This window comes from Panulirus ornatus, chromosome 5, assembly GCF_036320965.1.
Source record: "Panulirus ornatus isolate Po-2019 chromosome 5, ASM3632096v1, whole genome shotgun sequence".
NCBI classification, from domain to species: Eukaryota; Metazoa; Arthropoda; class Malacostraca; order Decapoda; family Palinuridae; genus Panulirus; species Panulirus ornatus.
The window spans coordinates 25,929,336-25,945,644 of record NC_092228.1 but is presented as its reverse complement, the minus strand read 5'-3'; the positions used below and the strand labels follow the sequence as shown (position 1 = coordinate 25,945,644).

Below are 16,309 nucleotides of genomic sequence, written 5' to 3'. Positions count from 1 at the left end.
CTTATACCTCTGTAATTTGAGCACTCACTCTTATCCCCTTTGCCTTTGTACAATGGCACTATGCAAGCATTCCGCCAATCCTCAGGCACCTCACCATGAGTCATACATACATTAAATAACCTTACCAACTAGTCAACAATATAGTCACCCCCTTTTTTAATAAATTCCACTGCAATACCATCCAAACCTGCTGCCTTGCCGGCTTTCATCTTCCGCAAAGCTTTTACTACCTCTTTTCTGTTTACTAAATCATTTTCCCTAACCCTCTCACTTTGCACATCACCTCGACCAAAGCATCCTATATCTGCTACTCTATCATCAAACACATTCAACAAACCTTCAAAATACTCACTCCATCTCCTTCTCACATCACCACTACTATTATCACCTCCCCATTAGCCCCCTTCACTGAAGTTCCCATTTGTTCCCTTGTCTTACGCACTTTATTTACCTCCTTCCAAAACATCTTTTTATTCTCCCTAAAATTTAATGATAATCTCTCACCCCAACTCTCATTTGCCCTCTTTTTCACCTCTTGTACCTTTCTCTTGACCTCCTGCCTCTTTCTTTTATACATCTCCCACTCATTTGCACATGGTACAATCATGGTACAGTCATGGTACAATCATGGTACAGACATGGTACAATCATGGTACAATCATAGTACAATCATGGTACAATTATGGTACAGTCATGATACAATCATGGTACAATCATGGTACAGTCATGGTACAATCATGGTACAGTCATGGTACAATCATGGTACAATCATGGTACAGTCATAGGAGGAAGCAGATCATGTGTCAAGGTTACCAGGAACATTGTCATCATTACGGCAGACAAATGTGTATAGCTGAACATGAACAATGAAGAACATGAACATTGAAGAACATGAACATTGAAGAACATGAACATTGAAGAACATGAACACTGAAGAACATGAACATTGAAGAACATGGACATTGAAGAACATGAACACTGAAGAACATGAACACTGAAGAACATGAACATTGAAGAACATGAACATTGAAGAACATGGACATTGAAGAACATGAACACTGAAGAACATGAACACTGAAGAACATGAACATTGAAGAACATGGACATTGAAGAACATGAACACTGAAGAACATGAACACTGAAGAACATGAACATTGAAGAACATGGACACTGAAGAACATGAACATTGAAGAACATGGACATTGAAGAACATGAACACTGAAGAACATGAACACTGAAGAACATGAACATTGAAGAACATGAACATTGAAGAACATGGACATTGAAGAACATGAACACTGAAGAACATGAACATGTAGAGTGTGAACACAAGCAGGCTAAGGTTAGCCTCATTTACCAGGGGAGGATGAACATCATTACAGGTCCCCAGGTCAGGTCAGGTCAGGTCAGGTCCAGAGGTCAAGACAGGTCCACAGGTCCACAGGTCAGGTCAGGTCCACAGGTCGACAGGTCCACAGACCAGGTCAGGTCCACAGGTCCACAGGTTGACAGGTCCACAGGTCAGGTCAGGTCAGGTCCACAGTTCAGGTCAGGTCAGGTCGACGGGTCCACAGGTCGACAGGTCCACAGGTCAGGTGGAGAGGTCACGTACCTGCGAAGGTGTTTCCTGGCGATGAGTAGCGTCATAAGGATGATGTTGGCTGTCATGCCCAGCACACCCAGGGCCAGTATGATAGCGGCCTCCGTCGTACCACCTGGATGACACTCAAACTCCACAGCTGGTCCAGTACGATTAATGGTTTCCTTGATGATGCCATAACGTAAGTTGGCACCAGACATGGTTGTGATGACCTTACACAACCAGACAACAACCTCTTCTCTGTACCATATTATGTCACGTCTGTACCGGCTACAGCTGGCTCTTGGTGCTGTCGTGTCGCCCAGCTGGCTCAAGCTTGCTGCTGTAGTGTCGCCCAGCTGGCTCAAGCTTGATGCTGTCGTGTCGCCCAGCTGGCGCTCACCAGCTTTGATGATGATGATGACACACGTCACAATCACACCTGTAATGATAACAACAGACCAGTTAGAGCATCATAACCCCACGGTTCACAATAGTTATGATAACAACAGACCTGTTAGAGCATCATAACCCCATGGTTCACAACAGTTATGATAACAACAAACCAGTTAGAGCATCATAACACCATGGTTCACAACAGTTATGATGACAACAGACCAGTTAGTGCATCATAACCCCATGGTTCACAACAGTTATGATAACAACAGACCAGTTAGTGCATCATAACCCCATGGTTCACAACAGTTATGATAACAACAAACCAGTTAGAGCATCATAACCCCATGGTTCACAACAGTTATGATGACAACAGACCAGTTAGTGCATCATAATCCTATGGTTCACAACAGTTATGATGACAACAGACCAGTTAGTGCATCATAACCCCATGGTTCACAACAGTTATGATAACAACAAACCAGTTAGAGCATCATAACACCATGGTTCACAACAGTTATGATGACAACAGACCAGTTAGTGCATCATAACCCCATGGTTCACAACAGTTATGATAACAACAGACCAGTTAGTGCATCATAACCCCATGGTTCACAACAGTTATGATAACAACAGACCAGTTAGTGCATCATAACCCCATGGTTCACAACAGTTATGATGACAACAGACCAGTTAGTGCATCATAATCCCATGGTTCACAACAGTTATGATGACAACAGACCAGTTAGTGCATCATAACCCCATGGTTCACAACAGTTATGATGACAACAGACCAGTTAGTGCATCATAACCCCATGGTTCACAACAGTTATGATGACAACAGACCAGTTAGTGCATCATAACCCCATGGTTCACAACAGTTATGATGACAACAGACCAGTTAGTGCATCATAACCCCATGGTTCACAACAGTTATGATGACAACATACCAGTTAGTGCATCATAACCCCATGGTTCACAACAGTTATGATAACAACAGACCAGTTAGTGCATCATAACCCCATGGTTCACAACAGTTATGATAACAACAGACCAGTTAGTGCATCATAACCCCATGGTTCACAACAGTTATGATAACAACAGACCAGTTAGTGCATCATAACCCCATGGTTCACAACAGTTATGATAACAACAGACCAGTTAGAGCATCATAACCCCATGGTTCACAACAGTTATGATAACAACATACCAGTTAGTGCATCATAACCCCATGGTTCACAACAGTTATGATAACAACAGACCAGTTAGTGCATCATAACCCCATGGTTCACAACAGTTATGATAACAACATACCAGTTAGTGCATCATAACCCCATGGTTCACAACAGTTATGATAACAACAGACCAGTTAGTGCATCATAACCCCATGGTTCACAACAGTTATGATAACAACAGACCAGTTAGTGCATCATAACCCCATGGTTCACAACAGTTATGATAACAACAGACCAGTTAGTGCATCATAACCCCATGGTTCACAACAGTTATGATAACAACATACCAGTTAGTGCATCATAACCCCATGGTTCACAACAGTTATGATAACAACAGACCAGTTAGTGCATCATAACCCCATGGTTCACAACAGTTATGATAACAACAGACCAGTTAGTGCATCATAACCCCATGGTTCACAACAGTTATGATAACAACAGACCAGTTAGTGCATCATAACCCCATGGTTCACAACAGTTATGATAACAACAGACCAGTTAGTGCATCATAACCCCATGGTTCACAACAGTTATGATAACAACAGACCAGTTAGTGCATCATAACCCCATGGTTCACAACAGTTATGATAACAACAGACCAGTTAGTGCATCATAACCCCATGGTTCACAACAGTTATGATAACAACAGACCAGTTAGTGCATCATAACCCCATGGTTCACAACAGTTATGATAACAACAGACCAGTTAGTGCATCATAACCCCATGGTTCACAACAGTTATGATAACAACAGACCAGTTAGTGCATCATAACCCCATGGTTCACAACAGTTATGATAACAACATACCAGTTTGTGCATCATAACCAAATGGTTCACAACAGTTATGATAACAACAGACCAGTTAGTGCATCATAACCCCATGGTTCACAACAGTTATGATAACAACAGACCAGTTAGTGCATCATAACCCAATGGTTCACAACAGTTATGATAACAACAGACCAGTTAGTGCATCATAACCCCATAGTTCACAACAGTTATGATGACAACAGACCAGTTAGTGCATCATAACCCCATAGTTCAAAACAGTTATGATAACAACAGACCAGTTAGTGCATCATAATCCCGTGGTTCACAACAGTTATGATAACAACAGACCAGTTAGTGCATCATAACCCCATGGTTCACAACAGTTATGATAACAACAGACCAGTTAGAGCATCATAACCCCATGGTTCACAACAGTTATGATAACAACAGACCAGTTAGTGCATCATAACCCCATGGTTCACAACAGTTATGATAACAACAGACCAGTTAGTGCATCATAACCCCATGGTTCACAACAGTTATGATGACAACAGACCAGTTAGTTCATCATAACCCCATAGTTCACAACAGTTATGATGACAACAGACCAGTTAGTGCATCATAACCCCATGGTTCACAACAGTTATGATAACAACAGACCAGTTAGTGCATCATAATCCCATGGTTCACAACAGTTATGATAACAACAGACCAGTTAGTGCATCATAACCCCACGGTTCACAACAGTTATGATAACAACAGACCAGTTAGTGCATCATAACCCCACGGTTCACAACAGTTATGATAACAACAGACCAGTTAGTGCATCATAATCCCGTGGTTCACAACAGTTATGATAACAACAGACCAGTTAGTGCATCATAACCCCATGGTTCACAACAGTTATGATGACAACAGACCAGTTAGTGCATCATAATCCCGTGGTTCACAACAGTTATGATAACAACAGACTAGTTAGTGCATCATAACCCCACGGTTCACAACAGTTATGATAACAACAGACCAGTTAGTGCATCATAACCCCATGGTTCACAACAGTTATGATAACAACAGACCAGTTAGTGCATCATAATCCCGTGGTTCACAACAGTTATGATAACAACAGACCAGTTAGTGCATCATAACCCCATGGTTCACAACAGTTATGATGACAACAGACCAGTTAGTGCATCATAATCCCGTGGTTCACAACAGTTATGATAACAACAGACCAGTTAGTGCATCATAACCCCACGGTTCACAACAGTTATGATAACAACAGACCAGTTAGTGCATCATAACCCCATGGTTCACAACAGTTATGATAACAACAGACTAGTTAGTTCATCATAATCCCGTGGTTCACAACAGTTATGATAACAACAGACCAGTTAGTGCATCATAACCCCACGGTTCACAACAGTTATGATAACAACAGACCAGTTAGTGCATCATAACCCCACGGTTCACAACAGTTATGATAACAACAGACCAGTTAGTGCATCATAATCCCGTGGTTCACAACAGTTATGATAACAACAGACCAGTTAGTGCATCATAACCAAATGGTTCACAACAGTTATGATAACAACAGACCAGCTAGTTCATCATAACCCCATAGTTCACAACAGTTATGATGACAACAGACCAGTTAGTGCATCATAACCCCATGGTTCACAACAGTTATGATAACAACAGACCAGTTAGAGCATCATAACCCCATGGTTCACAACAGTTATGATGACAACAGACCAGTTAGTGCATCATAACCCCATAGTTCACAACAGTTATGATAACAACAGACCAGTTAGAGCATCATAACCCTATGGTTCACAACAGTTATGATAACAACATATGACAGCCAAGGAAATGTACCTCATTTTGAAGATATGAATGTTAATAATCTTGTCATAATGGTTGACACAGAAACATAGGATGATGTTGTCAATGAAAACGACATGAGCGTAGCATGGTCAACCTTCCGGTAAACCCAATATGTTGTATGTAGTGGACACAGGACGTCTGGTGACGTATGTAGTGGACACAGGACGTCTGGTGACGTATGTAGTGGACACAGGACATCTGGTGACGTATGTAGTGGACACAGGACGTCTGGTGACGTATGTAGTGGACACAGGACGTCTGGTGACGTATGTAGTGGACACAGGACGTCTGGTGACGTATGTAGTGGACACAGGACGTCTGGTGACGTATGTAGTGGACACAGGACGTCTGGGGACGTATGTAGTGGACACAGGACGTCTGGTGACGTATGTAGTGGACACAGGACGTCTGGTGACGTATGTAGTGGACACAGGACGTCTGGTGACGTATGTAGTGGACACAGGACGTCTGGGGACGTATGTAGTGGACACAGGACGTCTGGTGACGTATGTAGTGGACACAGGACGTCTGGTGACGTATGTAGTGGACACAGGACGTCTGGTGACGTATGTAGTGGACACAGGACGTCTGGGGACGTATGTAGTGGACACAGGACGTCTGGTGACGTATGTAGTGGACGCAGGACATCTGGTGAAGCTAAGATGGAGGAACGAGTCAATACAAACTGTTCCTTCTCTGATACAATAACTGATACAGTCAACACAAACCAGCAGACAGTAATGATGGAAGTTTATGTCGAGAATGTAAGAGAAGTAGACGTAAACAAAGTTAACCTCAACATATCGTCCAGAAGTATACGTAAACAAAGTAAACCTCAACATATCGTCCAGAAGTAGACGTAAACAAAGTAAACCTCAACATATCGTCCAGAAGTAGACGTAAACAAGGTAAACCTCAACATATCGTCCAGAAGTATACGTAAACAAAGTTAACCTCAACATATCGTCCAGAAGTATACGTAAACAAAGTAAACCTCAACATATCGTCCAGAAGTATACGTAAACAAAGGAAACCTCAACATATCGTCCAGAAGTATACGTAAACAAAGTAACCTCAACATATCGTCCAGAAGTATACGTAAACAAAGTAAACCTCAACATATCGTCCAGAAGAATACGTAAACAAAGTAAACCTCAACATATCGTCCAGAAGTATACGTAAACAAAGTAACCTCAACATATCGTCCAGAAGTATACGTAAACAAAGTAAACTTCAACATATCGTCCAGAAGTATACGTAAACAAAGTAAACCTCAACATATCGTCCAGAAGTATACGTAAACAAAGTAAACCTCAACATATCGTCCAGAAGTATACGTAAACAAAGTAAACCTCAACATATCGTCCAGAAGTATACGTAAACAAAGTAAACCTCAACATATCGTCCAGAAGTATACGTAAACAAAGGAAACCTCAACATATCGTCCAGAAGTATACGTAAACAAAGTAACCTCAACATATCGTCCAGAAGTATACGTAAACAAAGTAAACCTCAACATATCGTCCAGAAGAATACGTAAACAAAGTAAACCTCAACATATCGTCCAGAAGTATACGTAAACAAAGTAACCTCAACATATCGTCCAGAAGTATACGTAAACAAAGTAAACTTCAACATATCGTCCAGAAGTATACGTAAACAAAGTAAACCTCAACATATCGTCCAGAAGTATACGTAAACAAAGTAAACCTCAACATATCGTCCAGAAGTATACGTAAACAAAGTAAACCTCAACATATCGTCCAGAAGTATACGTAAACAAAGTAAACCTCAACATATCGTCCAGAAGTATACGTAAACAAAGTAAACCTCAACATATCGTCCAGAAGTATACGTAAACAAAGGAAACCTCAACATATCGTCCAGAAGTATACGTAAACAAAGTAACCTCAACATATCGTCCAGAAGTATACGTAAACAAAGTAAACCTCAACATATCGTCCAGAAGAATACGTAAACAAAGTAAACCTCAACATATCGTCCAGAAGTATACGTAAACAAAGTAACCTCAACATATCGTCCAGAAGTATACGTAAACAAAGTAAACTTCAACATATCGTCCAGAAGTATACGTAAACAAAGTAAACCTCAACATATCGTCCAGAAGTATACGTAAACAAAGTAAACCTCAACATATCGTCCAGAAGTATACGTAAACAAAGTAAACCTCAACATATCGTCCAGAAGTATACGTAAACAAAGTAAACCTCAACATATCGTCCAGAAGTATACGTAAACAAAGTAAACCTCAACATATCGTCCAGAAGTATACGTAAACAAAGTAAACCTCAACATATCGTCCAGAAGTATACGTAAACAAAGTAAACCTCAACATATCGTCCAGAAGTATACGTAAACAAAGTAAACCTCAACATATCGTTCAGAAGTATACGTAAACAAAGTAAACCTCAACATATCGTTCAGAAGTATACGTAAACAAAGTAAACCTCAACATATCGTCCAGAAGTATACGTAAACAAAGTAAACCTCAACATATCGTCCAGCCAGTTGTTGGATGCATCAGTGAGGTCAACTTTTCGTGACCAGAGATGAAGACATGATGTCGTTAATCAACGTAATGACGTAACAACACCAACGCCTGACAACATTTATCTGAGAACAACGAGAAGGGTCGACCAATGAGGTAGTTAAGCAGTTGAGTGACCTTGTCAATAAAAGTGAGCAACCCACACCTTGGAAATGATCGTCCAATCAGCGTAAGGTCTGGTGTTGGAGAACTTGTGGCAACCATCATTCCAGATACAATTTTGGATGACGCTCACATAATACACGATCCTGAACACATAGTTATCCAGCACTGATCCCTGAGCAATCTCATTGGCTTATGTTATGATGTATAATAACCAACGTGTATAACCAAACACAAGCACATCACTTTCCCATGACCAACGTGTATAACCAAACACAAGCACATCACTTTCCCATGACCAACGTGTATAACCAAACACAAGCACCTCACTTTCCTATAACCAACGTGTATAACCAAACACAAGCACCTCACTTTCCTATAACCAACGTGTATAACCAAACACAAGCACCTCACTTTCCCATAACCAACGTGTATAACCAAACACAAGCACCTCACTTTCCTATAACCAACGTGTATAACCAAACACAAGCACATCACTTTCCCATAACCAACGTGTATAACCAAACACAAGCACCTCACTTTCCTATAACCAACGTGTATAACCAAACACAAGCACCTCACTTTCCTATAACCAACGTGTATAACCAAACACAAGCACCTCACTTTCCTATAACCAACGTGTATAACCAACACAAGCACCTCACTTTCCTATAACCAACGTGTATAACCAAACACAAGCACCTCACTTTCCCATAACCAACGTGTATAACCAAACACAAGCACCTCACTTTCCTATAACCAACGTGTATAACCAAACACAAGCACATCACTTTCCCATGACCAACGTGTATAACCAAACACAAGCACCTCACTTCCTATAACCAACGTGTATAACCAAACACAAGCACCTCACTTTCCTATAACCAACGTGTATAACCAAACACAAGCACCTCACTTTCCCATAACCAACGTGTATAACCAAACACAAGCACATCACTTTCCCATGACCAACGTGTATAACCAAACACAAGCACCTCACTTTCCTATAACCAACGTGTATAACCAAACACAAGCACCTCACTTTCCTATAACCAACGTGTATAACCAAACACAAGCACCTCACTTTCTATAACCAACGTGTATAACCAAACACAAGCACCTCACTTTCCTATAACCAACGTGTATAACCAAACACAAGCACATCACTTTCCCATAACCAACGTGTATAACCAAACACAAGCACCTCACTTCCTATTACCAACGTGTATAACCAAACACAAGCACCTCACTTCCCTATAACCAACGTGTATAACCAAACACAAGCACCTCACTTTCCTATAACCAACGTGTATAACCAAACACAAGCACCTCACTTTCCTATAACCAACGTGTATAACCAAACACAAGCACCTCACTTTCCTATAACCAACGTGTATAACCAAACACAAGCACCTCACTTTCCTATAACCAACGTGTATAACCAAACACAAGCACCTCACTTTCCTATAACCAACGTGTATAACCAAACACAAGCACCTCACTTTCCCATAACCAACGTGTATAACCAAACACAAGCACCTCACTTTCCCATAACCAACGTGTATAACCAAACACAAGCACCTCACTTTCCCATAACCAACGTGTATAACCTAAGACAAGCACATCACTTTCCCATAACCAACGTGTATAACCAAACACAAGCACCTCACTTTCCTATAACCAACGTGTATAACCAAACACAAGCACCTCACTTCCCTATAACCAACGTGTATAACCAAACACAAGCACCTCACTTTCCTATAACCAACGTGTATAACCAAACACAAGCACCTCACTTTCCTATAACCAACGTGTATAACCAAACACAAGCACCTCACTTTCCTATAACCAACGTGTATAACCAAACACAAGCACCTCACTTCCCTATAACCAACGTGTATAACCAAACACAAGCACCTCACTTTCCTATAACCAACGTGTATAACCAAACACAAGCACCTCACTTTCCTATAACCAACGTGTATAACCAAACACAAGCACCTCACTTTCCTATAACCAACGTGTATAACCAAACACAAGCACCTCACTTTCCTATAACCAACGTGTATAACCAAACACAAGCACCTCACTTTCCTATAACCAACGTGTATAACCAAACACAAGCACCTCACTTTCCCATAACCAACGTGTATAACCAAACACAAGCACCTCACTTTCCTATAACCAACGTGTATAACCAAACACAAGCACCTCACTTTCCTATAACCAACGTGTATAACCAAACACAAGCACCTCACTTTCCTATAACCAACGTGTATAACCAAACACAAGCACCTCACTTTCCTATAACCAACGTGTATAACCAAACACAAGCACCTCACTTTCCTATAACCAACGTGTATAACCAAACACAAGCACCTCACTTCATCTATCGAGATTTGACAGAAGAATTACGTAAGGTTCTGCATCAGAGATGACAGGCAATAATTAAGTCACATTGCAATAATGGGGTTGTGCTACACTGGAGAGGAAATGGGTTAACTGGTGGTAAACCAAGAGTCGTGGTTACTGGTCAAACTGCAGAATGGTTGGACGTGACAAGTGGCGTACCACAAGGGTCAATCTTGGGACCACGTCTCTTCCTGATATATATTGATCATAATGGTTGCATTATAAGATATATATTGATCATAATGGTTGCATTATATGATATATATTGATCATAATGGTTGCATTATAAGATATATATTGATCATAATGGTTGCATTATAAGATATATATTGATCATAATGGTTGCATTATAAGATATATATTGATCATAATGGTTGCATTATAAGATATATATTGATCATAATGGTTGCATTATAAGATATATATTGATCATAATGGTTGCATTATAAGATATATATTGATCATAATGGTTGCATTATAAGATATGTATTGATCATAATGGTTGCATTATAAGATATATATTGATCATAATGGTTGCATTATAAGATATATATTGATCATAATGGTTGCATTATATGATATATATTGATCATAATGGTTGCATTATAAGATATGTATTGATCATAATGGTTGCATTATAAGATATATATTGATCATAATGGTTGCATTATAAGATATATATTGATCATAATGGTTGACTCACTTTCCAGTACTGGAACTGTGGTGACTCACTTTCCAGTACTGGAACTGTGGTGACTCACTTTCCAGTACTGGAACTGTGGTGACTCACTTTCCAGTACTGGAACTGTGGTGACTCACTTTCCAGTACTGGAACTGTGGTGACTCACTTTCCAGTACTGGAACTGTGGTGACTCACTTTCCAGTAGTGGAGGACAAGATAAGATAAAGACGATGATCAATGTACAGGAGGAGAGAAGGTGAACAACGGTTGATGATCAGGGAAGATGGGAGGAGGAGGAGGAGGAGGAGGAGGAGGAGGAGGAGGAAGAGGAGGAGGAGGAGGAGGAGGAGGAGGAGGAGGAGGAGGAAGAGGAGAAGGAGGAGGAGGAGGAGGAGGAGGAGGAGGAGGAGGAGGGGGAGGAGGAGGAGGAGGAGGAGGAGGGGAGGAGGAGGAGGAGGGGGGGAGGAGGAGGAGGAGGAGGAGGAGGAGGAGGAATAAATGGAGGAGAGGAAGACAAAGAGATAACGAAGTATTGAGAAAAATGAGGATGAATTTGCTAAACAATAACATTAGAATGATAGAAGGAGAGAGAGAGAGAGAGAGAGAGAGAGAGAGAGAGAGAGAGAGAGAGAGAGAGAGAGAGAGAGAGAGAGAGAGAGAGAGAGAGAGAGAGAGAGAGAGAGAGAGAGAGAGATAATAATAAAAGGGTTATCTTGAGCAGGAATCGTCTTTACGCCACCAATAGCCATTGTGGTACAATTGGTTGGCTTCCAGTGGTGGTCAGGTGGGTTAGTGGTTGGCTTCCAGTGGTGGTCAGGTGGGTTAGTGGTTGGCTTCCAGTGGTAGATAAACCTTAGCTCAGGAAATTGGGTAATACCAGGAGACCAGAACCATCATGGTGGGTCAGACACCAGGAGACCAGAACCATCATGGTGGGCCAGACACCAGGAGACCAGAACCATCATGGTGGGCCAGACACCAGGAGACCAGAACCATCATGGTGGGTCAGACACCAGGAGACCAGAACCATCATGGTGGGCCAGACACCAGGAGACCAGAACCATCATGGTGGGCCAGACACCAGGAGACCAGAACCATCATGGTGGGCCAGACACCAGGAGACCAGAACCATCATGGTGGGTCAGACACCAGGAGACCAGAACCATCATGGTGGGCCAGACACCAGGAGACCAGAACCATCATGGTGGGCCAGACAGCAGGAGACCAGAACCATCATGGTGGGTCAGACACCAGGAGACCAGAACCATCATGGTGGGCCAGACACCAGGAGACCAGAACCATCATGGTGAGCCAGACACCAGGAGACCAGAACCATCATGGTGGGCCAGACACCAGGAGACCAGAACCATCATGGTGGGCCAGACACCAGGAGACCAGAACCATCATGGTGGGCCAGACAGCAGGAGACCAGAACCATCATGGTGAGCCAGACACCAGGAGACCAGAACCATCATGGTGGGCCAGACACCAGGAGACCAGAACCATCATGGTGGGCCAGACACCAGGAGACCAGAACCATCATGGTGGGTCAGACACCAGGAGACCAGAACCATCATGGTGGGTCAGACACCAGGAGACCAGAACCATCATGGTGGGCCAGACAGCAGTAGACCAGAACCATCATGGTGGGCCAGACAGCAGGAGACCAGAACCATCATGGTGGGCCAGACAGCAGGAGACCAGAACCATCATGGTGAGCCAGACACCAGGAGACCAGAACCATCATGGTGAGCCAGACACCAGGAGACCAGAACCATCATGGTGGGCCAGACAGCAGGAGACCAGAACCATCATGGTGGGTCAGACACCAGGAGACCAGAACCATCATGGTGGGTCAGACACCAGGAGACCAGAACCATCATGGTGGGCCAGACACCAGGAGACCAGAACCATCATGGTGGGCCAGACAGCAGGAGACCAGAACCATCATGGTGAGCCAGACACCAGGAGACCAGAACCATCATGGTGAGCCAGACACCAGGAGACCAGAACCATCATGGTGGGCCAGACACCAGGAGACCAGAACCATCATGGTGGGTCAGACACCAGGAGACCAGAACCATCATGGTGGGCCAGACACCAGGAGACCAGAACCATCATGGTGGGCCAGACAGCAGTAGACCAGAACCATCATGGTGGGCCAGACACCAGGAAACCAGAACCATCATGGTGAGCCAGACACCAGGAGACCAGAACCATCATGGTGGGCCAGACACCAGGAGACCAGAACCATCATGGTGGGCCAGACACCAGGAGACCAGAACCATCATGGTGGGCCAGACAGCAGGAGACCAGAACCATCATGTTGGGCCAGACACCAGGAGACCAGAACCATCATGGTGGGTCAGACACCAGGAGACCAGAACCATCATGGTGGGCTAGACACCAGGAGACCAGAACCATCATGGTGGGCCAGACAGCAGGAGACCAGAACCATCATGGTGGGCCAGACACCAGGAAACCAGAACCATCATGGTGAGCCAGACAGCAGGAGACCAGAACCATCATGGTGGGCCAGACACCAGGAGACCAGAACCATCATGGTGGGCCAGACACCAGGAGACCAGAACCATTATGGTGGGCCAGACAGCAGGAGACCAGAACCATCATGGTGGGCCAGACAGCAGGAGACCAGAACCATCATGGTGGGCCAGACACCAGGAGACCAGAACCATCTTGGTGGGCCAGACACCAGGAGACCAGAACCATCATGGTGGGTCAGACAGCAGGAGACCAGAACCATCATGGTGGGCCAGACAGCAGGAGACGAGAACCATCATGGTGAGCCAGACACCAGGAGACCAGAACCATCATGGTGGGCCAGACAGCAGGAGACCAGAACCATCATGGTGGGCCAGACACCAGGAGACCAGAACCATCATGGTGGGCCAGACACCAGGAGACCAGAACCATCATGGTGGGCCAGACACAGGGAGACCAGAACCATCATGGTGGGCCAGACACCAGGAGACCAGAACCATCATGGTGAGCCAGACACCAGGAGACCAGAACCATCATGGTGGGCCAGACACCAGGAGACCAGAACCATCATGGTGGGTCAGACACCAGGAGACCAGAACCATCATGGTGAGCCAGACAGCAGGAGACCAGAACCATCATGGTGAGCCAGACACCAGGAGACCAGAACCATCATGGTGGGCCAGACACCAGGAGACCAGAACCATCATGGTGGGTCAGACACCAGGAGACCAGAACCATCATGGTGGGTCAGACACCAGGAGACCAGAACCATCATGGTGGGCCAGACACCAGGAGACCAGAACCATCATGGTGGGCCAGACACCAGGAGACCAGAACCATCATGGTGGGCCAGACACCAGGAGACCAGAACCATCATGGTGAGCCAGACACCAGGAGACCAGAACCATCATGGTGGGCCAGACACCAGGAGACCAGAACCATCATGGTGGGCCAGACACCAGGAGACCAGAACCATCATGGTGGGCCAGACACCAGGAGACCAGAACCATCATGGTGGGCCAGACACCAGGAGACCAGAACCATCATGGTGGGCCAGACACCAGGAGACCAGAACCATCATGGTGGGCCAGACACCAGGAGACCAGAACCATCATGGTGGGCCAGACACCAGGAGACCAGAACCATCATGGTGGGCCAGACAGCAGGAGACCAGAACCATCATGGTGGGCCAGACACCAGGAGACCAGAACCATCATGGTGGGCCAGACACCAGGAGACCAGAACCATCATGGTGGGCCAGACACCAGGAGACCAGAACCATCATGGTGGGCCAGACACCAGGAGACCAGAACCATCATGGTGGGCCAGACACCAGGAGACCAGAACCATCATGGTGGGCCAGACACCAGGAGACCAGAACCATCATGGTGAGCCAGACACCAGGAGACCAGAACCATCATGGTGGGCCAGACACCAGGAGACCAGAACCATCATGGTGGGCCAGACACCAGGAGACCAGAACCATCATGGTGGGCCAGACAGCAGGAGACCAGAACCATCATGGTGAGCCAGACACCAGGAGACCAGAACCATCATGGTGGGCCAGACACCAGGAGACCAGAACCATCATGGTGGGCCAGACACCAGGAGACCAGAACCATCATGGTGGGCCAGACACCAGGAGACCAGAACCATCATGGTGGGCCAGACAGCAGAAGACTAGAACCATCATGGTGGGCCAGACACCAGGAGACCAGAACCATCATGGTGAGCCAGACACCAGGAGACCAGAACCATCATGGTGGGCCAGACAGCAGGAGACCAGAACCATCATGGTGGGCCAGACAGCAGGAGACCAGAACCATCATGGTGAGCCAGACACCAGGAGACCAGAACCATCATGGTGAGCCAGACAGCAGGAGACCAGAACCATAATGGTGGGCCAGACAGCAGGAGACCAGAACCATCATGGTGGGCCAGACAGCAGGAGACCAGAACCATCATGGTGAGCCAGACACCAGGAGACCAGAACCATCATGGTGGGCCAGACACCAGGAGACCAGAACCATCATGGTGGGCCAGACAGCAGGAGACCAGAACCATCATGGTGGGCCAGACACCAGGAGACCAGAACCATCATGGTGAGCCAGACACCAGGAGACCAGAACCATCATGGTGGGCCAGACAGCAGGAGACCAGAACCATCATGGTGGGCC

At 44.9% G+C, this 16,309-nt stretch overlaps 1 protein-coding gene across 1 annotated transcript in view; it reads right to left on the bottom strand.

Moving 5' to 3' along the window:
- LOC139748635 (uncharacterized) overlaps nucleotides 1-16,309 on the bottom strand; it is a 707,069-nt gene that overhangs the window by 260,640 nt on the left and 430,120 nt on the right. The window contains exon 3 of the mRNA XM_071661839.1: nucleotides 1,613-2,021. Within this exon, the coding sequence (XP_071517940.1) occupies nucleotides 1,613-1,800 (188 nt within the window). The 5' untranslated portion in view covers nucleotides 1,801-2,021. The remainder of the gene's footprint in view (nucleotides 1-1,612; nucleotides 2,022-16,309) is intronic.